Source organism: Heloderma suspectum, chromosome 8 (genome assembly GCF_057233095.1).
Source record: "Heloderma suspectum isolate Gila_16-S chromosome 8, 16-S_ref, whole genome shotgun sequence".
Classification (NCBI taxonomy): Eukaryota; Metazoa; Chordata; class Lepidosauria; order Squamata; family Helodermatidae; genus Heloderma; species Heloderma suspectum.
Window position 1 is genome coordinate 38,222,721 of NC_139465.1, and position 27,381 is coordinate 38,250,101.

The following is a 27,381-nucleotide window of genomic DNA, read 5'->3' on the forward strand; positions in this document are numbered from 1 at the left end:
TTTCTTCTAAGTGATTCTTGCCCACAGTAGTAGATATAATGGTCACCTGAATTAAATGCACATGCCTGTCCATTTTAGTTCGCTGATTCCCAAGATGTCATAGAATCATAGAATAGTAGGGTTGTAAGGGGCCTACAAGGCCATCGAGTCCAACTCCCTGCTCAATGCAGGAATCCAAGTCAGAGCATCCCTGACAAATGGCTGTCCAGCCTCGCCTTGAAGGCCTCCAGTGTGGGAGAGCCCACCACCTCCCCAGGTAATTGGTTCCATTGTCTTTTCCTGATGTTCAGCCGGAATCTGGCTTCCTGTAACTTGAGCCCATTATTCCGTGTCCTGCACTCTGGGATGATCAAGAAGAGATCCTGGCCTTCTTCTCTGTGACAACCTTTCAAGTACTTGAAGAGTGCTATCATATCTCCCCTCAGTCTTCTCTTCTCAAGGCTAAACATGCCCAGTTCTTTCTGTTTCTCTTCATAGGGCTTTATTTCCAGTCCCCTGATCATCTTTGTTGCCCTCCTCTGGCAATGTCGATGTTCAATCTTGCCATCTCATGTTTGACCACCTCCAGCTTACCTTGATTCATTGATCTTACATTCCATGTTCCGAAACAATATAGTTATTTACAGCATTGGAAACTTTCTTTTCACCACTAGACACATCCACAGCTGAGTGTCCTTTCAGCTTTGGCCCAGCCGCTTCACTCTTTCTGGCGCTACTTGGAAATTCCCTCTGCTCTTCCCCAATAGTATATTGGACACCTTCTGACCTGAGGGGCTCATCTTCCAGCATCATTTAGCCTTGTGTTCTCCACCATGACCTGTCTGTCTTGGGTGGCCCTGCACGGCATAGCTTATGGCTTCACTGAGTTACACAAGCCCCTTTGCCACAACAAGGCAGTGATCCATGAAGGGGCTTTAAGAACTAGAAGGACATGAATTGAGATATGGGTGGCATGGTTATTTATGGTATAAAAAAACAAAAATGAATGTAGATTTTAATCATTATATAAGAAGGGCTGTATTAAGAATTTGGAAAAAATATAAATTAAGGCACTATCAAAAAATACCACATTGGATATCTTCACAAGAAGCAATGCATAGAAGAGAATTTGATGGCACGCATAAATGGATAAGATATAATGATTTACTGGAAGTGTCATAAGGGGAATATAAGTTAAAATCAAGAGAAAACTTATTGGAAGAAGGTCATGTATGTCAGTGGTTTTCATATTTGCAAATTAAAGAAAGGTTTAAAATAGGAAAATGCTGGATTTGAACAAATAGAATCTGAGTTTGAAACAGCACTGTGCACAAATGATGAACACGTTATTGCTAAACTGTATAAATCACTGTTACGATATGAGACAGAGGATGAACAAGTAAAAGACTGTATGATAAAATGGGCACAAAATGTTGGTCATAATATATCAATAGAAGAGCAGGAAAGTATGTGGGGAAAAGATTTAAAATTTACCTTATTTATGTACAAGTCTTAAAGAGAGTTTTTATAAGATGATATATATAGATGGTATATGTCACCGTTTAAATTGTCTAAAATGTATAAAGGTGTTTCTGGAGAATGTTGGAAATGTGAAGATCAAGAGGGAACGTTTTATCATTTATGGTGGACTTGTAAAAAAGCTAAAACGTTTTGGAAACGAATACAGTCTTTAGCTCAAAGAATATTAAAGACTACTGTACAAAATGATGGAGCTGGCAGAGATGGCAAAACTTACTGTTATAATTAAAGAAGAATCAACAACCAAATTTATGTTAGATTGGAAACCTTCTATAGAATTTGTACAAGAAATAGAGAAAAATGATATCTATGTATGCGGATTTTGAACTTTGAGATGGTTAATTCTCTTTTGTTGTTGTTGTTAAAATTAGGAGAGAAATGAGATAATGTCTGTGAACTCAATGTATGATATACAACTAAGATAAGAACTAGAGAATAATAATGAGCATTTGTTGTGTAAGCGGAGCCAAAGGTAGATATCTTACAATCTTAAGAGATATTTTAGTGTATGTGTATTGTGTGTTTATGTTATTGTTGTGTTTTGTTTTTCTTTTTAAAAAATAAAATAAAAATTATTATATATAAAAAAAAGAGGTTTGGGGTGCGATATCACCAATATGTGGATGATACGCAACTCTACCTCTCATTGAAATCCTCACTAAGGGTGGCTATAGAAACCCTGTCCAAGTGTCTTGAGTCAGTGAGTGGCTGGATGGAAAGGACTAAACTGAAACTGAATCCTGACAAAACCAAAGTATTTTTGGTGGGAGACAAGGGATGTTGGGGGATGTTGACCTGGTACTGAATGGGGTGCGGCTGCTCCTGGAGGACCAGGTCTGCAGCCCAGGGGTCAATTTAGACTCCCAGCTGTCCATGGAGGCTCAGGTGTCTGCTGTGAGCCGGGCGGTGCTGTACCAACTCCATTTGATACGGAGGCTGCGCCCCTACCTCCCTAACCATCTGTTCCCATCAGTAGTTCATGCCCTGGTCTCTTCTCGCCTAGACTACTGTAATGCTGTCTATGTGGGGTTACCCGTGAAGACAGTTCAGAAGTTGCAGCTGGTGCAGAGCGGGGTGGCCTGCCTGATGAAAGGCAGCCACTAGCAAGATCACATCACTCCAGTGCTGAAGGAGTTGCACTGGTTACCAGTTGTTTTCTGGGCCCAACTGAAGTTTTTGGCATTGACCTTTAAAACCCTACACGGTTCCAGCCCAGTCTATCTTAAGGGGCACCTCCAGCAACACCAGACAGGCTGCTCAACGAGATCAGCCTCGGAAGGTCTTCTGTCTGTCCCATCAGCCAGGGCAGCTAGGCTGGTGAGGACTAGGGAGAGGGCCTTTTCTGTGGTGGCCCCCACTTTGTGGAATTCCCTCTCTAGTGACTTCCTTCATGCCCCATCTTTGATGAGCTTCTTCCGGGCTTTGAAAACCTGGCTGTTCAGGTGGGCATTTGGGGTGGGTTAGGGATTTTTTTAGAGCAATGTTGTTTTGTTCAGTTGATTATGTTGTATTTTGTGTTGTTATTTGTATTGTACGCCGCCTAGAGTGGCTAGGTAGCTGGCCACTTGGGCATCTAAGAAATCAAATAAAAAAATAAAATGGAACATCTTTGCTAACAGCACCTTGAAACCAAGACACTCTGTTGGTCCCTGCTTTATGCGCATTGCAGCTTGAGAAAATGGATCTGTAACTCTTGGATGTATACCCAACCCCATTCCAGATGCTTATTATAACATGGGTGTTGATCTGTGTGTGCCCGAGGTGAGGTGGAAGTGGAATATAGGAGGAGGGCATTCTTCTTCTTTGTGGTCTCTATGATTCACATATATGGGTTCTGTGCCTGCACAGAGCAGTGGTTGGAACATTCTGTAGCTAAGCAGAATTCTGGTGGGAGCCTTCCTTCTCTTCTCTACACACATTCCTAGACAAGCTCCCGCCTTCCTACACAGTTCTTTTTCGTCCACTGCAGTGTTCGGAACATTCTCCATGTTACGTGGCTTTTTACCTTAGGTTTCAGCCCTTGGGCCTGCTGGGTGGAGTTTTCTTTCCTTTTCTATACTTGTTTTTCTTTTTTTGTTGTGTTTTTGCGTATCATTGTTTATTCTTCATCGTCTGTCTTAGGGTCTTATGGCCTCCAAGGCTCTCTTCAAGAAGTGTTCATGGTGTAGCAGGAAAATACAGCTGACCGATGGCCACTCCCTTTGTCTACTCTATCTTGGAGAAGGGCACTTTGTTGAAACCAAGCATTTACTAAAGAAGCATGAAGAAATCAGACAGCTCATCTACGTGTCCTACTGTGGGAGCAGGCCTTAAAAGCGGTGGACTCAGTGGTGCTGAACTGACCACTTTGTATGACTTCCTTGGTGCTCTGCAACAGATCAGTGCCAGTGGCATTGTTGTTGGGGTCCCAGCTTCAGACCAGGCCCCCTGCTAGTTGGCAAAATAGCCAACAAAATAGCCCCCCTAAAATGGGAGAAAGCAGAAAGTTCACATCCTAGGGTGTCCATCTTGATCAGATGCAGATTGAAGCTGGACTTGTGGATAGACACCTGTTATCTTCTGTTCACATATTATCATAGGACAAGCAAGCTTCAGGTGTAAATTACTTTTGGGGCTGAGTGGCATGCAAGTTTCTGTGTCTCTTTTACCCATTCTGTTCTACTCTTTTACAGGGAAAAGTCAAAGAAGTTAGCAGAACAAGCTTCAGCTGTTGCCTGTTTAAGGACTCTTGGGCTCCCAGAGGGGAGGCGGGACGAAGAGGCAGATCACTTGGTTAACAAACGCAAGAGGCAAGATGGAGAATGTTTGAGCAATGGAGAACTTGGAAACAATCTTGTAACAGAGGCTGCTTGTAAGAAGCCTCATTTTCTTTCAGGAGCATCTAACTCCAGTGTTTCATAAGTGCCACAGTAATGTGAAAACAGACATTTTAAAACTATGCAGCTGTCGATTCCCACACACTGCACACATCTGTTATTTCTCCTGGATGCAGTCATTTGGAACAGGTAAACGTGGATTTTGAATCATCTTATGTATGAAATTGGCTGCTTTTCTTTTGGTGCCTTTCAGTAGGGACAAATATGCAGTTTTATTGGGAAAGAGAAGATTGGGCTCAGTATTCTTTTTTACAGTAAATGTATTTTGAGTGTGGGGAAGGAGGCAAGGTTAATTTTGAAATTTTCTGGTTGGAAATTTTATTCTTACTCGGCAGTCTCAATACTTGACAGTTTGCCGCTGGTTTTTTCTTTGGAGGAAGAACATAATGACACAACCGAGCAACAAGCACAATAATCCAAACATCACAGACAATTGAAACAGTCTGTTCAATGTCAAATGTTTGGTTGCAGACTGCTGATAATCCTAATCCAAATTTGTAGCCAAGGAGGGAGGGTGGCCAGGGTGGAACCAGAAGTTAACTATACAGGGTTTTTTCCCTTCCATTTTACAGAATGTATGTTTTTAAACTATATGAAATTACGACACTCTGAATCTACATTTCAAATATTGGCTCTCTCATTATTAACCTTTGTTCTCTGACTAACAATAAAATACATATCTTGTCTCCTAAACTATGCTTTTAGCTTACTCTGACTAGCTTCTAATTGCACTCTCCTTTTATTGTATTCTGAGCCAAGTGAGATGGAAATGGGAACCAGATTGTTATCCAAATCCAGTTTATTCAGATGATCTCCTTTATGTTTTTAGAACTGCCAAAATATTTGTATACTAGCAAAATGCCCATCATTATGTGTGGTGAGAGCCATTGTGGTGTAGTGGTGAGAGTGTTGGACTGGGACTCAGGAGACCCAGGTTCTAGACCCCACTCGGCCATGAAGCTCACAGGGTGACTTTGGGCCAGTCACTGACTATCAGGTTAACCTACCTCACAGGGTTGGTGTGAGGACGATATGAAGAGGAAGAGGATGATGTAAGCCATTTGCAAGAGGAAAAAAGGCTGGATATAAATGTAATGAATAAATAAAATTATCAAAAAACAAAACGTATGCAGGGGCTGACTTATTTTGAAATGGCTTCCACAGGTTTCTGTGGGGCAGAGCAAATGGGATGCCACCTGAGACATACTTGGGGTTGGGAGAGCATATAATTTGCAGGGAGCCTACGCTAGGTGGAAGTTGGACCACGTACTCTGAGGGAGACTGGGCAGATTTTGCCCTACCACAAAGATGTCCCTAGGCACATTTTATTTTTTCCCCATATAAGTGACAAATTCACTGGTATGACTGAAGTTCCCATATAGGAACTTCCCATCAGAGAAGTTTGCTATGTGGGATTGAGGTGGAGGGCTTTCTTTCTGATAGTGTCCCATCTCTGGAATGCCCTCCTCACTGAGGTTCAGCTGCCCCTCATGCGGCAGTTCTTTCAACTCCACATTAAAACTTACTTTAAAATGCCCAGGCAAATAAGTATTATACTAGTTTGTTTGCTCTGCTGTTTTTATGCTTTTGATTTGTTTTTATTGTGGCATTTTATGGTTTTATTGTATTCTGTGGCATATTTTGGATTTTATGCCTCTTGTATACTGCCCTGATACCCTAGGATTAAGGGTGGGTATTCTTTTAATAGCTATCTAAATAAGGGAGAAAGTAAAGCGCTGTGCTTGGAGTTAGGGATGGGCAAACTCACCTGAGTCCGCCCCATGCCCCGCTCGGCAGATCCCTGCCAGCTGCCCACTCCTGCTTGCGCCAGGATGCGAGCTGCCCGGTGATTTGCAGGAGGCTGGCAAGTGGCCACCTGCTTCCCCGACGAGCCGCTTCCCATTCAGCTCGCTGAGAGCAAGTGCATCCCTCTCTGCCAGGCACTGGCAGAGGGAGGTGGGGTTGCTATGCGGCCACAGTGGCAGGGGCAGCAGAACGAGAACCGAGAGGGAAGTGCCATGGCGATTCCCTCTCAGCTCCCATCCTGCTGCCGTCGCAGCTGCGGAGAGCAAGTGCGTGTCTCTCTGCTGGGCACTGGCAAAGAGAGGCAAGGTTGCTTGGCAGCCACAGCAGCAGAGGCAGCAGGGAGCAACCGGAGGCCTGATTGCTCAGGTGGCACCGGCCCCTCATACTTTCCTTCCTTGCAAGGAGAGCACAAAGGGTTAGGAGCCCAGGCGGAGGGGACCTTTTCAGTAAACAGGCCAATGTTATGTAAATTTTATGTAAAATTAGCCTTTACAAAACAGGCCGAGCTGCCAGTCAGGCAAGGAGCGGGGCCGCTGCGCTTGCCTGACTCAGCATGCGCCAAGTTGGCAAGAGCAGGGGCCACGGACTGGCATCCAGGGGGCCGAACTGGTGGGTACCCACCAAGCTCAAGCCTCCAAAGAGACACTCGCAACATCCCTACCTGGAGTCCTTACTGGAATGGGGGCTAAGCCCCGAACTGGTGGGTACCCACCAAGCTCAAGCCTCCAAAGAGACACTCGCAACATCCCTACCTGGAGTCCTTACTGGAATGGGGGCTAAGCCTCCCCTGGCAACCTCCTGCATTCTGCCACTAACCGTGTCTCAGATGACATCCCATTTCATAGAATTGTAAAGTTGGAATGGACCTCAGAGATAATCTAGTCCAGGGGCACAGAATCTCTTTCAGCCTGAAGGCCAAATTCCATTTCAGAGAAGCTCTTGGGGGCTGTGTTCCAGTGGTGGGCAGTGCTGTAGTCAGAAGGGATGGAGCCCCCAAAATTAGCTTAAAACTCTTACTGACAGTAACTTAAGTCGTATTTCAACCTTTTAGAATGGGGAGGGGGGCACAAAAGCTGGGAAACCACCAAACAGTTGGTGGTTGGAGGGAAGGGGGTGTGGCCATCTGGGAACCCCCAGAGGACTGAGTTGGAACCCCCAGGCCTGAGGCTCCTGCGCCCCGATCTAGTCCAACCCCTGCCGATTAAGGAAATCCACTGCTACAGCATCTCTGATGGGCAGCCATCCAGCCTCTGCCAAGAAACATCTAATGAGTCCACCACCTTCCAAGGCAATCTGTTCTCATGTTCCCCTAGAACTCAGTGGGAGCTATTCAGTTGATATTTCCTTCAATATCACCTGTTCTTTTTCTACTGGTGTTTGGATAGAAGGTGTTACGTCTCTTCTGTACCTAAGAAGACAGATTCCTCTCAACTAAAACTGCTATAGTGTACGGAGGTGTAACATGAGATGTTGTAAACCAAGAGTACTTTAGAGGGCAGTGTAGGCCACAGCTTGGGCTGCTGCTGGTGCTGGGCTGGGCTGGGCTGGCTGGCCCAGCTGTGTGCCACTCTAGCACTGAACAAGAAGCAGAGGGGGCCACATTCTGGATGAGCCCATGTCCAAACCACTCCTGCTGTCACACTTATACTTGCAAGCAAACAAGTCCAGTGTGGGAAAAACATCAATGGCCAGCTTCCCATTCACACATGAAAACTAGGTCAACAGCAAATACGCAAAATTGACTTTAATAAGGAGCTGATTTTGAGAAAGACAGAGATTTTCTTGTCACAGAATTTTTGGGATGCGTGTATGTTTGTGTTCTATAACAATCTTTGAGATCCAGTACAAACTCCCTTTTCAGAATGCCATCTGTTGTATAATTCAGCCAGTGAGGACCCAAAGAGAGGTATTCCCAGGGTTCGGTTGGTCTCTCTCTCTGATCTCCCTCCCACCCTAGTCTTCCCAAAGTCCAAGACTTGAGCACCTTTCAGAAACATCATATGACCCGTATGTTTGGACCCGCACATGGTTGTCTGGAAATGGTAGGTAAACTTAGTCAAGATTTCCACCTCAGTCATTTTTCTGTTTCTGGTTTTTGTCTTTTTACCTGCCTCTGGCCTCAGTGAATAATACAAACCAGACAGGACCCTCCACAATGGATGCACTGTAAAACATCCCTGTGAAGGAGGTGGCACCATTGCTCTTGCATCTGGACATACTTCTTTTTTGTAATGCGCATCCGAAGAGTCTGCTAAGCCCTTTGGCCTTAGATACTCCTGGGTCGGGGACTTCCTTCTCCTGAGGAAATGTTAGCGGAACGCTTCTTGGAATGTCCCAGGCTCCAAGCCGAGCCCTGCTCTGGAATGCCAGACTGAATATGGGGCCAAATGGAGTTTGAGTAGTGAAACTCCAGCACTGCAATTTCGGAACGTCGGCAAGGCGACCACATGGCAGCTCAGCTGTTCTCCAATTCAGACTTCAAAAATGCTTGGCTGGCTTTTCTTTGCAGTGCTCGTTTTTAACATTTACCCACTGTGACCTGCAGTGCAGCAGTTTTCAGAAGGCTTTCAACAGGCCTGCAATGTGATGAAAACAGGTGTTGGCTTGTTAAAGGAGTCCTCTTTCACAGAAGGTTTTTTGTCACCATTTCACTTGTGACAGCTAAAAGGCACCATGCGAAAGCAGGTGGCTGGGGGTGGGCTGGGGTTAACTAGGACACAGCAAGAACCACAGCCAAAAGGACCTTGTTCTGAGCTAGTGACTGCTGTCTGGCTGGCACCAGCTTCTGTTCTACTGAACGTACAACGTACGTGTGTGTGTGAGTGAGTGAGAGAGAGAGAGATTTGTCCCCCAGCAAAGGCAGAATGTAGCAAAGAATATGGGGCCAGTCCTTGTTACAAAGTTTACTTGAAGTGCTTCTGTGCAGTTGGAGAAACCAAGCTTGAGTTTCCTTCATTTTTAAAACCAAGCAGACTGCTTCTAGTCCTCATGGGATTCCCCCTCCCCCATTTATTACATTTGCACCCTCCCCCCCTCCCCAAGAGCTCAGGATAAGTGCTCATCCAGCAAGGTCACTCAGGAAGCTTCATGGCTGAACATAGATTAGAACCCACATTTCTTTGGTGCAAGCCCATTACTCTGTCCACTATAGCCATTCTGGTGCTCTACTTGAACATGCTGTGCAAGAAAATTCGAAGGGATATTGATTATCTGACAGGCTGTATAATTTATAGCTTGTCATCCATTGTCTTAGTCGGGCAGTGCCTGCTCTGTCAGAACTCTTTGCCCCATGTCTTTTCAATATTTATTTTTATTTTTGTATTAGTTTCTGGATATCTATGTCCTGTTGTTTCTCTGCCGAGGCTTTTGGATTTTTAGGGGTGGGGGTGCTAGTGTTGAGCACCCTGGGATCCAGTTGTAATGCAGCTTCTTCAGAAGAGAGGCTTAGGCAGACAGGCAGAGTGCTTGGAGTTAAAAGCAGAGCTTGCAGTAGCAGATTAGCCTATTAATAGCCTTCACTTTAGTGGTGTGTCTACATGGTAGTGATCTCAAGATTTCTGTGACTCTCTTCAAAATCTGTTCAACTGATAAGTCAGTGGGAATGTTTTCCTTGATGTTGTTGTTCTTACATCTTAATATTGTTCTGAAAAAATTGACTTGACTCTGGCAAGATGTGGCAAGTCAATTTTTGTGTCGCTTATTTTGATGACTCTGAATTTGTTTTTCCCCCACCTTTGCCATCCAGAATCAATCCACACACAGGATGCTGTGTGATAAAATTGAAAAGCAAGCTTGAAAATCAACGGCTTTCAAGTCTCCGGTGAATGTTTGAACCAAAATCACTGGAGCAGGGATGAGTGTATCTTTTTTCCAGTGCAAAACCTGGAATCCTAGCTCTTCATTTGTTTGTTTAAAAAGGGGGGGGGGAATAAGAGCTGCTCTAGGTAATCACTAAAAGTGTCGGGGGGGGGGGGCCTGTGTGTGCAGTCCTATATGGGAAAGGTGCAGTTTGCTGGAAGGTGCGTATAGTTTGGGGATGGTTGTCAGTTGTGTACCTGTGCTTTAGCAAGGGGAGGACCTTTCTGGTGCTGCATTCCAGTAGTGGGTGGGGCCAAAAGCAAAAGGGGCAGGGCCAACGTACCAAAATCACCACCCTATTTTAACTTGAAGTTCTTCCAGTAATTAAGCCTTAGGAGAGGCATTTCAACCTTTTAGAAGTGTGTGTATGTGTGTGCGCACAAAAGCCAGGAAGCCACCAAATGATAAGCAGCCTGGGGAAAGCTAATAGGACTAAGCTAATAGGAAAGGGCATAACCATATGGGGAACTCTGGAGGCTGGATTTTGCTCATGGACCTGAGGTCCAACACCCCTCACTTAAAGGGCTCCTTGAAGGCATCGCTGGGGTGGGGAGAGGTGTGGTCTTTTCTTGCTTTCCTATTAGAGTAGGGGAGCACTCATTCTCTACAGAGGTTTTTAAAAAGTTAAACCATAAAGAGAAATCCTACAGCATGAAGGAGATGCTTGTGATGGTGATCATTACATCAGAGACACCGTCACAATAGGTGCCTGTAAGCTGTCCACACAGCACTTGGTTGTGCCATGTTCCCAGATCTTTAACTGAGGTCTGATCTTTGGGAGAGCACACTTTACTCACAACTGTAGTGCTTCCTTTAGAGATGTGAAAGCCTGGAAAAAATCCCGGAAAATTTTGGAAAACAACCGGGGGGGGGGTGTTTTTTCCAAGAACCATTTTTGTTTTTTCCCCCCAAAATTGAACAGCTTTGGATTATGAAATATTTTCTTTTAGAATTTAAGACAAATTTTTTATATATTGTTACCAAGCCTTTACTCCCCTGAAATGATTTCTAACAACCATGTAATAACACTTTTATAGAAGACTCAGAGATGTAAAATGTCTGAAAATAATGAAACCATGGGGGAAAATACATATTTTTAATCCTCTCTAAGATTCCCAGTGTAGTTATTTTTTTAATACCTTATTAAAATTATTGCTCTAAAGTATATTTTACTGAAAGGTGTTTATGCTCAGTTTCCCAACATGTGAGTAGAGTCGTCATTGTGCATTCTTGACAGTATGTGTTTGGTACATGTTAGGTACATTAAATGTAAATGTTTATCCAGACAATAATTACAAATTTGCTAACTGAGCTTACCTCTAAACATTTTAAAATATAATGATAATTTTATGATACATAAAATAACTTTATACATAAGTCAGCCTTCCCCAACCTGGTGCCCTCCAGACGTTTTGGACTACAATGCACAGCATTCCTGACCATTGGCTGTGCTGCCTGAGGCTGATGGGAGCTGAGGTCCAAAATTTCTGGAGGGCACCAGGTTGAGGAAGGCTGTCCTAAAGATACAAAGCGGCTTTAGATCTGTAAAGAATGCTAAAAAAAAAAAAAAGTATTGGTTAATTTTCCGTTTTTCCCAAAATTTCCATTTTTTTCTGGAAAAAACAGGATTTTTTCCCCCACAGCCTCAAAATTCCAGGAGATTTTACATCTCTAGCTTCCTCAAGGGAAGACTTCTGGATCCCTCTCAACCACTTTGGAACCAGTAAGCAAACTCTGTGCTGGGAAAAAAATGGGCTGTCCATGTAAAGCTCAGGTTTGCAGCTTCCATGTCAGTTGAGAGGTTCTAATACCCTTCACCCCTCCCTGGCACCATTCCTGGCTTATCAGCCTACTTGCTCCCCACATCTGCTTTCCATTTTTCCGACTTTACCATTCTTCACAACCATATAGATTGGTCAGATTGAGAGAGAGAGTCTTGCACATAATTAAAGCAGATAGAATATTTATATTTTAAAGAACATTGTCGATATCTTTTGCTTACCCAGGGTATTCTTACCCTGACCCTCTTGTTCTAAAAAAAAAATAAAAAAAAAATCCAGACTCATAAATCCTGTTATGTGCACTTTTTTGAAATGGAATTGAATTTGGCTTAATTCACTGGATTCCTAGGTTCTGGTCCTTCCCGATTCATCTTTGTTTCACATTTATGTATGGAACCCGGTCAAAATTAATCCAGAACCATGAGGAATTCATTTTTTTGAGAGAAAGCACTGGGATTTTCATGATCTTGAGTCTCCACAGAGGCACTTTGTCTATATGCTGTTGAGCTGTGAGAAGCCATGGCAGCGCTGTGCACAACCCCTTAGGTGAACAAAGCCCCTGGGTCTCAGCACCAAGGGGCAGGTAATGTCAGTGTCTCATACTCTTGTGACCTGGGTTTAATGCCAACTTCAAACTTCTTAAAATTTTGTGCAGGTGAGAAGGGAATGATGGTTCAGTAAATTGACAATTGCCTTCATGAATATGTGCTGGCCACAAAATGTACATGGGGTTTAATTAACTAGACCAGGGGTGGGGAAACTCAGGCCCAGGGACCAGATCTGGCCCTCCTGGGGTCCTAATCTGGCCCTCTGGGGTTCCCCAGAAGGCCACACCCCTTCCCCCAACCACCAATTATTTGGTGGTTTCCAGTTTGGGGGCAGTTCTTTGTCATTCCAAGAAGTTAAAATGCTTCCCTTAAGGCTTGCTTACTGGCAGTGAGATCTTTAAGTTACAATATGCTGGGATTTTTGGCCCCACCCCTTTTGCCTTTGACCCCCGCCCACCACTGGACTGTGGCTCCTGAGAGCTTCTCTGAAATTGAATTTGGCCTTCGGACTCAAAGAGGTTCTCCACCCCTAAACTAGAGCAAACTACATGGGGCTTAGTTAACTTATGGCCAGTTAACGTACAGTCAAACTAGAATCAGTCTTGCCCAACCCAACGCCCTCCAGACATGTTGGACAACAGCTTCCCACTATCCCCCCAACCATGATGGAGATGAAGAGAGTTATAACCCAACCCATGTGGAGGGTTGGGAAGGCTGAACTAGGTGCTTGGTAAAGGCTGTGTTGAAATCCATCTTTGTTGAATATCTAAACAGTGACAAGGGGGGTGAGGTAGCTGGTGAGGGAAGGGTGAATTACCCCTCCCTTCCTAATCAAGTCCTCCCCAACTGACCCTGCCTTGCTTTTTAGAACCTTACTTGAGACCTGAATTCATAGACCTGGTCTTCTGAATATCTTGTTTGGCCCTTAGCAAGAGTCTGTGATGACTAAAGGCTTAAAGTTAGAGCAATACATCATCTGTTTATCTGCTGGTAATGAATTACATGCAGAGCACAAACTTTGGGAGCTGGGATTTCTGCGCATCCCTTGGAGATGTTAAGAAATGAATTGGCCTGATTCCCTGGATTCCCAATTAAGGCACAGGGCTCTTCTAACCCGGGCGGGGGGAGGGAAGGGGAGGGTCTTAATACGATCTGGCAAACTGCAACAGATCGTCCTCTACAGTTAATCCAGCTCTATCGTGGATTACTTGAATCTCTTTACTGTACCTGCAGGAGCCCTTTTGCTAAATGTTTTCAACCAGTGTTTCTGTGAAGTTGATGTAATAACGCTGTTTCCCTGTTGCTGAATGCTGAGGATCCCACAGCAAATGAAGATACGAATGACACTGTGATGATGAAGAAAGGTATTTACAGAGAGACGTGTGGAGGGTGCCTGGAGTTCTGTGTAAAAAATATCACACTCTGCCCATCAACCCCAAAGTATTATTACTACTTTAAGCATTTTTCCAAAGCAGTTTACCAAAATCACAGATACAATAACAATAAAAGCAACAATTAAAATAAATCAAATGCCAAAAGCAAAGAAAAAGCACAGCAGCACTAAAAATCCAAAGGCGATGGCATAGAAAGAGTTGGAAAAAAGCAGCTAGAGCGGTGTAGAATCTGGAGTGCTGGACTGGGATTCGGGAGAGCTGGGTTTATGTATTTATTTGTTACCTCTCGCCTTCCTTCCAAAGAGCCCAAAGCAGTGTACGTGATCCTTCTCCCCTCCATTTTATCCTCACAACAGCCAAGAAGTTTACTGGCTGACTTTAGGCCAGTCCGTTACTCTTAGCCTAACCTACCTCATCGGGTTGTTGTGAGGATAAAATGGAGAAGAGGAAGAACATTTAAGCTGCATTGGGTTCCTTGGAATAGGGGAAAAGGCAGGATATAAATGTAGTGATAAAATAAAGAAGTAATGCTGGCCATAAGAAACATGCCAAAATCAATATTAGGGTAATACCTTTATTAGGTCAACTTAAAGGTCACAAAATAGCACACAAGCTTTGAGTTCTCTGGAACTCTTCATCAGGCTAGGTCAGGGGTGCAGACCCGGGGGTCAAATCTGGTCCTCCAGAGGCCCGAATCCATGGTTCCTCAGAAGGCCATGCCTCTTTCCCCCCAGCCACCAATCATTTGGTGGTTTCCCAGCTTTTGTGCCATTTTTCCCCATTCTAAAAGGTTGAAACGCCTCTCCTGAGGCAGAGTTATCTTCACTAAGAGTGTTAAGCTAACATATGCTGGTATTTTCGGCCCCACCCCTCTTGCCTTCGGCCCCACCCATCACTGGAATGTGGCCTCCAGGAGTTTCTCCGAACTAAGAACATAAGAGCCCTGCTGGATCAGACCAAGGGTCCACCTAGTCCAGCATTCTGTTCACACAGTGAGTGGCCAGCCAGCTGCCCACAGGGAACCCACAAGCAGGACATGAGTGCAACAGCACCCTCCCGCCCATGGTCCCCAGCAACAGGTGTACATAGGCTCACTGCCTCTGATACTGGAGGTGGCACATAGCCATCGGGACTAGTAGCCATTAATAGCCTTCTCCAGTAATTTCTCTAACCCCCTTTTAAATCCATCCAAATAGATGGCCATCACTATGTCTTAGGGTAGCGAATTCCATAGTTTAACTGTGCATTGTGTGAGGAAGTACGTCCTTCATCTGTCCTGAATCTCCCACTAATCAGCTTCATGGAATGACCCCATTGCTTTCTAGTATTATGAGAGGGAGAAAAATGTTTCCATGTCCGGTTTTACCACACTGTGCATGATTTTATACGCTATCTTGACTCTCCTTCCTTGTCTTTTTTCCGAGCTAAACACTCCCAGCTGTTGTAACCTTCTGTCATAGGGGAGATGCTCCAGCCTCTTGATCATTTGAGTTGCCCTTTCCTGCACTTTTTCCAGCTCTACAATAGCTTTTTTTTTTAGGTGTGGTGACCAGAACTGTACACAGTATTCCAAGTGTGGTTGCACCATAGATTGGTATAAGGGCAGTATGATCTTGGCAGTTTTATTCTCAGCTCCTTTCCTAATTATGCCTAACATGGAGTTTGCCTTTTTTACAGCAGCCACACACTGGGTTGACGTTTTCATCAAGCTATCCACCACAACCTCAAGATCTCTTTCTTGCTCGGTCACCGCTAGCTCAGATCCCATCAGCTTATACTTGAAGTTGGGGTTTTTTGCCCCAGTGTGCATCACGTTCTGCACCCCCTGGGCTAGGTGGTAAATGAAGCAAAAGTGCGGGGGGGGGGGGGACCCTGATGTTGAAGCCCTGGTGTCTGCAATCATAGTCTTAAGACAGAATGTGAGAGGAGGTTGCAGACATTAAAATTAGGCTCTTACCAGGTGCTGTGATGGTTTCAGGTTGCTCCAAGGACTGCCCTAGGTCTGCTGGGATGAAGAAACAAACAATGTTTGCTCTCCCCCCCCTCATCATTTTTGAAAATATCAACTGCAGCTAAAAAGCCTGAATGAATAAAAGGGGTTTCAGCACCTGTCTAAACAGTGGGAGAGATGACGCTTGCTTGGATCTCCTGTGGGAGGGAACTCTACAACTGTGCAAGCCCTGCAACAAGGCCTTGTTCCTGGGATCTGCCAGTCGAATCTCTAAGTATAGGCCAGAGAGCAGACTTCTGATGCTAATCTCGGGGCTCAGGCAGGCTCATACGGGTGCAGGCCATTCAGGCTGCAGTCCCAGACACACTTACGGGAGGGGGGGGGGATTCAGTCCCTTTGAACTCAAAACACAAGCATTTTAAATTGAGCCTGGAAATAAATCGGCACACCAACTGGTGTAGGATCAGTGTAGTATGTGCTGCCCATCTTGCTGCTTAGTGACGTTCGGATGATCCTGTTCTGAACCTGTTGAAATACCTGAACTGTCTTTTAAATGCATCATGACATAGAGAGCATTGCTATATTCCAGCTGGCATCTAACCAGCATATAAGCATCGGAGACCAGATCTGCCTTCTCTAGGTATGGTTGTAGTTTGTATACAAGGTGAAGTTGATAGAAAGCATCCCTAGCCACCAACGGCACCTGGGCATCCAGGGACAATACCAGGCTGAGGAGAGTCCCCAAACTACACACTTGATTCTTCAGGGGGAGTGGAATCCTATCCGGAGGAGGTTGCATATCTCTACCCAAATCAAGACTGCACCAGCTGCGCTGGCTACCAGTGTGTTTCTGAGCTCAATTTAAAGTGCTGGTTTTGACCTTTAAAGCCTTAAACAGTTTGGGACCAAGTTACTTGAAGGACCTCCTTCACCCATATCAGCCTGCCCAGTCTTTAAGATCAGAAAGCAAGGCCTTCTCATTAACCCACCCGTGAGAGCAGTCAGGTGGGTGACCACACGTGAGAGGGCCTTCTCTGCGGTGGCCCCACACTTTTGGAACAAGTTGCCATTGGAGATCCATCATGCTCTGTCATTGCAGACTTTTAAGAAGGCCTTGAAAACATATTATTTTAACATGGCCTTCGGGGGTTGGACTCGATGGCCTTATAGACCCCTTCCAACCCTACTATTCTATGATCCTTATTATGGCTGCTGGTGCTGCTGCTGCTGGTTTTACTGTTGGCTTTTATTGTTTGTATTGCTATTTTATTGTGTTTATGTTTTTATTTCTTTTAAAGTTTTAACTTTTTTATGTATTCTATTGCTGTAAGTTGCCTTGGGAGGGCTTCTGCCCTGAAAGGCGGCCAAGATATGTTTTAAATAAATAATAGGGCTCCCAACTTACAGCACCTCCATCTTGTCTGGATTCAGCTTCAGTTAGTTTGGCCCTAACCAGACCAAAGCTGCCTCTGGCTTTTCCACTGCCTCCCTGATATCTGCTGATGGAAACAAGAGTGATAGAGTGGAGTGTCCTCAGCATACTGAAGACACTTCAGCCTAAATCTTAGGATGATCTCACTTAGAAGTTTCATATAGAAGTGACAGAGTGTTCTGTCCCTGCAAGATATTGCTGAAAATGTGCACAAACATATATTCTTTCCATACTCTTGTTTAGGTCTTTCTCTTTTATTTTCTAAGGAGGAAGAAGTGTGAAGAAGTTTGCAAGAGGAAGGGAGAACAACTGGATTAATGGCTGTATTGACTAAAGAAGTCCCATCCCTTGATGGCAAAGGTTCTCCCCAAATCCTTGCTGCTTTCTAAGCCTTTGGCTGAAAGTGCCAGTGTGTTCCAATTAGAGCTGTCTGTCACTAGGAAATCGGGGGGGGGGGGTTGGCTCGATGGAGTTTCATGGTGCAGATGACTCCCTTTGCATCTGTGAGCTGAGCTGCAAACTCTTCCCTGAAGTCCACAAACTTTTTTGTGCTTTCAGGGGATGGGTCTGAAATTTGTGCAAATTTCTAAGCGATTTGTGCAAATTACACAAACTCCACCATAATTTGTGCAAATTGAGCTGTTATTTGCGCAAATTGCAGAACCTCCCCCCCCCCCGCAACTTCCTGGAAAATCCGTGAACTGGCCCAACTCACTCAAGTCAGGTGCTGTAGTGGGAACCAAAACAAAGTCCAGGGGACTGTGCCTAGGAAAACATGTTGAACTCCTGCCCCATGGATTTTTCCAACACCCCTAGTTCCAAGTGATTTCTGCATCTTTTAAAAAAACACCAAGAGAGCTGAAGTGCTTGGGATTTTGCATATACTACTGGACTTCTTTAAGGAGGGATAAGACAAATTCATAGAGAATATATCCACAGCTCTTGGGCAAAATGGCCATATGGAACGTCCATGTCGAGATTCACTATGCCACTCAATAGCAGCTGCTAGGGCTACATGTCATGGCTCAGCGCTAGAGCACCTGCTTTACACGTGGAAGGTCCCAGATTCCATCCCCAGCATCTCCACAGAGGGCTGGAAAAGATGCCTGCCGGAAAGCCTGGAGTGCCCCTGCCAGTCAGTGATGCTGGGATAGATGGCTCAGTTGTAAGCTGGTGGTGTAAGGCATCTCCTTTGAGGAGGGCAAAAGAAAAGCTTGGGGCATCTGTTTGGTTAGTCTGTGAAGTAGGATGCTGGACTAGATGGACCTTTTTATCTGATCTAGCAGGGCTCTTCTTATGTTCAGTGCAATATAATCTCACCAATGTGGTCCTGGACATAAATAACAGCTAGACTGGGAGCTGAATGAAATATATTTCAAATTACCCTTGAGAAGATATAAATAGGTCATCCTTGCTGTACTGTAAGGTCATCCTTGCTGTATCAGGGATGCTCGGGGTGGGGGTCAGCCAGTTCCCTCCTGCTCCTCTTCACCCACTGATGTCTGTGACTGACTGATTAAGGCAGGGGAGGGAAACCTCAGGCCTAATCTGGCCCACCTGGGGTCTCTAAATGGCCCTACTCACTTTTCCCTGGCCACCAACGGTTTGGTGGTTTCCTGACTTTTGTGCAGTTTTCCTATTCTAAAAGGCTGAAATGTATCCCCTGAGGCTTAGTTAATGGCAAGAAGTGCTTCAAGCTTAAACAATGCTGGTATTTTTGGCCCTGCCCCTTTTGCAATGGGTTCCACCCACCACTGGAATGTGGCCCCTGAGAGCATCTCCAAAATTTAATTTGGCCCTCGGGCTGAAAGAGGCTCAACACCCCTGTATTAAGGGCTTGGAACTATAACACAGTGAGTCCCAGGGCTACAGCCGACCCTTCTGAATGGACCAGCTGTGCTTACTTGAGAGCTGATGTGGAGTAGGGCTGAGCAGGGACACCCCCCCATCTGCCTTGGAGGCTGCTTCAGGCAGGCCTGATGCGCTTTGCATGTTTGAATCCCTCTTTGCCCCTCTGATGTGCTGTGTGAGCCCCCAGCTCCTTACCTGGGCCCTCGGGACACGCGCTGGCAGCCATCTTCTTGTTCCAGGGAGTCGCCAATTTTAAAATGGTGACTCCCTGCATTTCCAGAAATAGATCCTGCACAAATGGCAGCCGTTAAGTACGCTACATTAAGGTTGCGTCCTGAAACAAGAAGACAGCTGCCAGCACGCGTCCCGAGGGTCCAGGTAAGGAGCTGGGGATTGGGCAGTGGTGGCCACGCAGCTGGGTGTCCAGATCTCTCTGAAGCGCTTTGGACTGGCCCGACCCACTTCGTGCCCCCTCCACCTCACCTCAGAAGCAGCATGAAGCACCTTGCCTTGGAGCTTGGGCCAAAGCAGTGCACAGCCCTTGTAGGGAGTAAGTATTGGGACTTGGAACAGGATTCAAAACCTGCTCAGCTGTGAAGCTCACTAGGTGACCTTGAGTCAATCACTGTCTCAGCCCTGATGCACAGGGTTATGATGAGGGTAAAATGGGATAAGCCCATGTAAGGCACCTGGCAGGAAGGGCAGGATATGAATATGATAAAAGTAAATACATTCCTTTAGTGTTTCCGCTGGCGGCCCGTTTTTTTCCCCACTGCTAAATTACACTGAAGCAGCCCACAGGTCCTTTGCTATGAAGTGTTGAGAACTACAGGAGCCTCTGCAGGTAAATGTGATCTTGACTCCAGTAAAGTCTGCATGAAAACCCCATCCTGGGTTCTAGGGTTGGGTGTAGCTGCCACCAGCCTTGCCTTAACAGACAGTTGGTTTCAGGAAATGAATGAGGAGGCAGCTAATGAGCTATCGGCTGAGAAAGTCAAAGAGGAAGCTGGCAAAGTTTCCTCTCTTTCAAGTAAAGTGCATTTGTTATCGGCCGTGGCTGTAAATGCTTTGGGGGGCCTCTGAAGAGGCTATGCTAGGTCAGTCAACGGTATATGAAAACAGGAGAGCAGCGGGACTCTCCCCGTTACAGGTTGTGAGAGGAGCTGCCACCATTCCTGGAGCCAGGGTAGGAAGCCAACCTGGAGGTCTCCGGATGTTTTAGACGACATCTCCCATAATTCCTAACCATCAGGCACACCAGCTGGGGTGATGGAAGTTGTAATCCAAAGCATCGGCAAGGCACCACGTTGGCTACCCGTGTGCTAAGGCATGGGCAAGCCTCCTTTCGGCAGCCCCTCGAAATGCTCTGAGGCCTGGACACGGAACGGGAACAGGGAAGCATTCAGGCATGCAACTGCTCCCTGCCTTGCCTGCTGCCTGAAATGGCGCAAACCAGGAAGAGCTCTACTGTGTGATATTCCTGCATGGCTAAGTCAATTCAGAGACGTTCACAGAATCAGAATGTTAGAGTTGGATGAGATGATGGAGGCCACCCAGTGTGGGCACGCGTGCGCGCACACTGCTTTGTGAGGAATCTTGCAACCACAACAGCTTTCCCCAACCTGGTGCCCTCCAGATGTTTTGGACGGCAGTTCCCATCAGCCCTGGCCAGCATGGCCAACCGTTGGGAATCCTGGGAGTTGTAGTCCAATACATCTGGAGGGCCCCAGGTTGGGGAAGGCCGATCTAAGCATCCCTAAAGATGGCCATCCAGCCTATGCATAAACTCTTCCTGCAAAGAAGAGCCTGCCACCTCTCCTGTTGAACAGCACTTAACAGTTAGGAAGTTTACCCAAACGTTGAGCCAAAATGTGCTTCCTTTGCATTTCCACCCATTTGTTCCAGTCCTGCCCTCTGGAGAAACAGAGAACAAGTCTGTGCAGTGATCTATGTGGCAGCCCTTTGCATATTTAAAGACAGCTATCATGTCTCCCCTTAATCTTCTCTTCTCCTGGCTAAGCATACACGTGTTTTAGCATTGCAAGCCTGTTGTCAAGGAAGTGTGTTCATTTTTGTATGATGCTAAGTGTCTTGTAGGACCGCGGTGGCTTAGTGGTTAAGACGCTGAACTGCAGACTGGAAGGTCGGCAGGTCAGCAGTTCGAGACCCGAGTGCTGCGTGACGGAGTGAGCTCCCGTCTTCAGTCCCAGCTTCTGCCAACCTAGCAGTTCGAAAGCAAGAAATTGCAAGTAGATTAATGGGTACCGCCTCGGTGGGAAAGATAACAGCGTTCCGTGCACCTCGGTGTTCAGTCATGCCGGCCACATGACCATGGAAGTGTCTTCGGACAGCGCTGGCTCTTCAGCTTAGAAACGGGGATGAGCACCGCACCCTAGAGTCGGACACGACTGGTTGGGGACACCTTTACCTTTACCTTTTTAAGTGTCTTGTAAATCCCAGAGTGGTACTGAAGTTAGTGTTTTGCAGCAATCCCACAAAGAAGCCTCTGGCACCTGAAAGATGAACAGATGTATTATGGTCTTAGTTTTCATACATCAGAGTCCAGGCTTTTAACTTCTTAAAATTATTAAATGATGATGCAGCAAAGTTGAAATCAAATAGGAGTTTATATATTAGTGTAGCATAGTTATTTTAAAAGGCTGAGCTGTGCGCAAGTAAGTCCCTCGTTCAAATCTCACCTTTGCCCTGAACACGCCACTGTCTCTCAGCATCCTCATCTGCAATATGGAAATAATAATGATAATAATAATGTTGACCTATTTTACAGTAGTGTTAGGGATTACTGAGATAATGTATGTGATAATGTAAGTGAACTTGACTCAGCCTCGGTCCCCATGTGAAATGTGGAGGTAATTCTTGACTCTGTTACTACATATTGTAAGCTACTATCTCTCTGCTTCAGCCTTCTCATCTGCATCATACCATTACTAACCTAACTTTACAGGGTGGTTGTAAGGATTACAGAGATAATATATGTGAAGATTTTACGCTCCCAAAGCACAACACAAATGCCAAGTATTAGAATTATATGAAAAGGTGGAATCAATAGCTAGTAAGGAAGTGTACCACTTACTGGTCTCAAGTAATGATAGCTTAAATGATTGTGCTGGAAAAGCAAACATGTGACTGGGGTGCAAAATGGTGGCTTAGTCCTCTGTGCAGCATGAGCAGTGGTATAAGCTGAATGTATACATGTACAAATCTACATCTGAGTTACTACAGAGCATTCTAACACACAACTTAAAAGGTGGCCAGTAGAACGCACAACAACCAACCTGGTCAAAGGCAATCAATACTCCTGTTTCTACAGGTGAGGGACACTGAGACTGGGTTCGCACAACATACTAACCCACACTCAGTGGTTGAGTGTGAGTCATTTTTGAGTTGTGGATTGTTTGTTGAACAGTGGGTTAGCATGTTGTCAGAACCCAGGCCATTTTTCATAGGGCAGCTTGTTAACCTTGCAATGTGGCTTATTTTTCTGAAACAAGTCACCTTGAGAACCCCTGGTTTGTTGCTGGGTTGTTCAGGGTGATTAACAAGCCACCCTGCAGAAAATGTCCTGAGTTCATACAAGATGCTAACCTACAGTTCAACATCAACCCACACTCAACCACTGAATGTGGGCTAGCTGTTGTGTGAATAGCCCGTGTGGCTGATAAGTAATTAGCACAAACCAGCTTTGGCATTGATTTGTTTTCCTTGCAATTTTACTTGCTATCATTAAACTACTGGGAGTAAGAAACTTTTGCTGAATTACTGCAAATCACCCAGAGATTTACTGTTAAATCTTGATCTGCCTTCTGCCCACCCCTCTCCTAGGGCAGCAGTGGATTGACTCCAATTGTGCATGATCTAACTTCGGTTTTAAAAAACAACTAGAAATGGTTTACATTTACAAAGCAGGATGGTATCCTTGGGTTCACTCAGCAGTTAAGATATAACTCAGGCATGGAGTGCATCTAAGTATACACTCTGAACAATGCAAGTACCCTCTTGGCTAGTTCAAACCAAGTTCCACCAAACCTAGAATTCTTTGCAAGAATCCTAGCAACCAAAAGGCCCACCAGAAATTGGCCAGTGGTCCATCTGTGCACCTCGCTCTAGGGCATGTGCTCTGTTTATGTGGGCAGTGGCTAGGCCTGCTGCTCTTCTGGAATGGAGAGTGCGACCTAAAGCATATCCCAAATCCTTTTGTGGTTGCACTTTTCCAGGGAAAAGATTAGGAGGACAAGCTGTTTTTCAGGGAAGCGTCGTTTGCTATTACCAACCTTCCCTTTGAGAAATCCCTGATAAATATCTAAGGAATACTTAAGGAATACCAAGCTTTCCCAGGAACACAGTTTGAAAAGCAGAGAGTAAGGAGTAGAAGCTGGAGAAAGAAATGAAGATGAACTGTAGGAGCTCTTGAGTCAAACACTTGGAATAGCCAGTGTTCTCGTGGCCTTACAGACCACTTCCATTGGAGAAGCGTCACACCGTCCTGATTCAGCAATTCCGTGACATTCATCTTTGGCTGACTTTCCCACTTTGCTCAACGTTCGAGGTTGCCAATTTTAAGCTAAGCTTGGAGGACGCATGGCTCCCTTGCTCTTTTTCTGATCAGCTGGTAAAGGCCCAGACTCTTGACTCTTTCTCCATCAGAGACATTGAGGAAGGTTGGAAGTTGCCATCTGTTGATGCCCGGGGCCTATGCACCTGTTTGCATTTTTTGACGGAAGCAAAAAAGAGAACAAAGCTTGAGGCAAAATATATATAGAATCAAGTTTTACCCTTCCCCCACTCCACCCCCACGAGGCAAAACTAAATCAAATGATGTGTAAGCAAGTTGAGGTGAAAGTGAGCCCTTCCAGAAAGAGTTGCTCTGTCAAGCTAACCTCATCCTGTTGACATCAACAAAACAAACCTTTTGCTCATCAGCCCCTTTTGCTCGTTGAGGCTGCCTCTCCTAGCCATTGGCCCAGCATCCAAAATCTGGCAGAGGAGGAGAATGAGAACGGCTCGCCCACACAGTTCACAGTCATGGAGGAGCCGTTTTTCTCGGTCACCTTCTGCTCCAGTTCCTGGGCTTGTACTGACGTTTCTGCTGACCTAGTGGAACCAAGCCGTGCAGCATGCGCAACCCAGGCCAGCTCCCACACCGTGGCTCCCCGCTCAACGCGTGTGTGGTGTGGACAATGTGTGTGTGCGCGCACCTCCAAATACTTGGGGGCACACAGTGGATGTTCCCCAGTGAGCTGTGAGTGGCTGCCGCGCCCTAGCTTGTTCCTGGAAGGGGATTGATTTTAGCGGTGTGAGAGAGCTTTGCATGCAGAAGGGTCCTTACAAGGTTCAACCTCCAGTGTCTCAACTTAAAAGGACAGTCTGCACGGCTGGAAGAAGCCCCTGTCTGTGGCTTTGGAGAGATGTTTGCCACCAGTCAGAGATGATACTAGAGTAGGTAGATGAATGTTCTGACTTGGTATAAGGAACCCCAGTATACTACTAACATCGACACACTTTGCGTTAGCAGGGTTATTGGTGGCAGAGCCAGTGGCCAGATCTGCAGTGCAGCTGCTCATCATGGCAGTCCCATAGCCCTGCCCCCAAGGAGAGCTTTCATCTGCGCCCAGGAGCAGGTCTTCCGTAAAGCGAATGAGGCTTAAATTGCCCATTCAAGACCAAGATGCCCCCCAAATTCTTTGCATTAAAATAGAAAGCAATATATTGTTGCTTGGGGAATTCAGTTTCCTCCAGCTACTGTGAGGACTGCAGCTAAGCTCAGAGGGAACAGGGTGGCAGAGGATGACGTCAGTCTTCCTGCTAATAAAAAGGTGCCGGCGCTGTCCGCACCATCACCGGCCAGAGTGCTTGTCATTTATAGATACAACCGCAGAAGCAACCTCACTCCCCCGCCCCCATGCATTACACTCGTATTTCTTCTAAATTGCCACATTACTTTTGGAAGAAGATACACTAGACATCCAGCAAAGGGTGCTAACAGTTTCTTTCCACAGATGCCAGTGGTGCAGTTTCCTCCTTTCTCTTTTTTGTTACTGAATCCAAACTGTCAAAACCAGCAGCAAATAATATTTATTCCACCTGTATCACCATCTTTCCTCCAAGATTTTCAAAGCAGCATTTTAGCCCCGTAGCTATAATGTGGGCCAAATTGACTAAGAGGTAAGGGTCTTTATTAGGGTCCTCACCTAGTCCAGGTTTGAAGAGGGACCCTTGACAAAGTGCCCATCCTTCAGGAGCCCCCCCCCCCCGCCCCGCCCCAAGTGGGCTTATTGGGAGTGGCGGAAACAGCAGGCAACAGTCAGTGCCAGCAACACACACACAAACCCCAAGATCTGGGGGATGCCATTTAAATTTCCAACAATGCACCACAGCAAGTCTTCAGCAAGGGCATGGTGGGAAATTAAAATGGCTGCCAGAGTCCCACTGGCTGCCACACAAAGAGGGGAGTGCAGGGCAGGCATCAGGAGTGGGCACTGGGCCCCCAGCAGCTGCCCAAGGATGCTGCCTGGTGATGCAAAGCCAGTGGAGGCTGGTGGCTTCGAAGTTAGTGGGGCGGGGAATCCTCTCTGGGTTTCCCACCCCACTGACATCGGAGCCACCAGCCTTCCCTGTGCAGAGCTTGTTGCCAAAAGGCTGCTTTGGCCAGTGAAGGAGATGGTGGATCAAAGTCCCACCCCCTACCTTCCAAAGCAGCTTATTGCCAAATCCCGTTATTGGGATGCCTCGCCTTTCATGCATAGCCCTGTCCCCCTGCCGCCCCCAGGTTGGCAGGTCGAAGGGCCAGATGGCATCGCTCTGAGGCTGCATTTGTCCTGGGGCTACCAGATGCTGACCCCTAATGTATATCCTGTGCTTCACATGGTCTCGCAGCAAAAAAGGCCTTTGACACAACCGGAACTTTAGCTACGGTGGCTGCTTGTAAATCGCCCCAAAAGAGGATGCACTTTTGCATAAAAGCCGCACGTGCTAATTTACGTTGTTGTTCAGTCGTTCAGTCGTGTCCGACTCTCCGTGACCCCGTGGACCGTAGCACGCCAGGCCTTCCTGTCCTGCGCTCTCTCCCGGAGCGTGCTCAAATCCATATTCATTGCATCGGTGATGCTGTCTAGCCATCTCATCCTCTGCCGCCCCCTTCTCCTTTTGCCGCTAATTTACGTGCATAGATGCAAATTTAGAAATGACTGTTCTAATCTAAATAGAAATACAGTACGTCTCAGTCTAGTATGGAAGGCTGACCAGGCGACCTGCGTGCCAGGTGACAACTTCGAGGGCCGGTTCTTGCTTCTGATGATGCTTTATCTTTAATCCGGACTAGGACTGGGTAGCGCTTTCAACAGAGGACTGTCCTCTATGAAAGAAGATGCATGGCCACCCTAAGGAAGGCTAACAAACACACACATGGCCCAGAGCCCCCACCCCCTCCCAGTGATCTCAAAGCTGGGGGTGTGGATCTGTGCTCCCCGTATCTAGGTTCAGCAATCACAGAAAGCATCGGAGGCAACTGACTGACACACACGCACTGGCATGGGGCTCAGCGTCAAGAGCCCTCCCGCCCAGACCTCCTCCTGCTGCTCTTCCTCCTCCTCACCAGTGCCACTTCCTTGCTGGTCTGCCCCCTCCCCCTGTCCCAGAAGGGATGTGGAAGTAAATTATGGTGGTAGTGAGGAGGAGGAGGGGGGAGGAGCAACTCCCACCACCTTCTTGCTTGCTGAATCTGGGTAGAGAACGAGTGGTGGCAGTGGTGAGAAGGAGCAGCAACAGCTGCTGGTGGAAGTAGCGGGATAGGTTGGGGGACTCATGCTGGGGGAAGGCAGCTCGCATTGCGAAAGGGGGTCCAGCAGAGGCTATCTTTCCCAGGGGCTCTCAAAACCTGACAACAATCTAGTCCGGCCATCCCCAAACTATTGCCTCACATTGTGTTGGACTGCAACACCCATCATTTCCAGCCAGCTGGCTGGAAATGATGGGTGTTGCAGTCCAACACATTGGGAGGATGCCAGGTTGGGAAAGGCTGCTCTAGCCCTTGTACTGCGCAGGCCCTCTGCCAGCCCAGATTTTAATTTTGTTTTTATTTAGCCAGCAATGTGCTAATTATTTGCTGGCCCTTTAAGAAAGGGGCATGGCTGTCTCCCTGCCCAAACCTAAGGGGTATAATTATTTGAGAAAACCTTGCTCCAGGAGGCCCTTCTCTTGATGGGCAAGGAAGCTGCGCCACTCCATCAGTTTCCTCCTCCACCAAAGTATCTCCAACCACATCTCATGACACCCACGCCAGCGCGGCTGTCGACATTCCGCTTGATTGACTTTAAAAGGTCATCATGTTTTAAGATCTTTGCACAGGC

The 27,381-nt window shown here is 46.3% G+C and overlaps 1 protein-coding gene across 10 annotated transcripts in view; it reads left to right on the forward strand.

Moving 5' to 3' along the window:
* Positions 1-26,810, forward strand: part of DUS2 (dihydrouridine synthase 2) — a 64,860-nt gene extending 38,050 nt beyond the window's left edge. For 7 of the 10 annotated variants that reach the window (XM_084812001.1, XM_084811999.1, XM_084811996.1 and 4 more), the window contains 2 exons: positions 4,191-10,020; positions 13,621-26,810. In XM_084812001.1, the coding sequence (XP_084668127.1) occupies positions 4,191-4,419 (229 nt within the window). In that variant the 3' untranslated portion in view covers positions 4,420-10,020; positions 13,621-26,810. Of the gene's footprint in view, positions 1-4,190; positions 10,134-13,620 lie in introns of those variants that run through there. The other 3 variants (XM_084811997.1, XM_084811998.1, XM_084812005.1) reach the window with 3 other exon arrangements.
* The last annotated feature ends 571 nt before the right edge of the window (positions 26,811-27,381 follow it).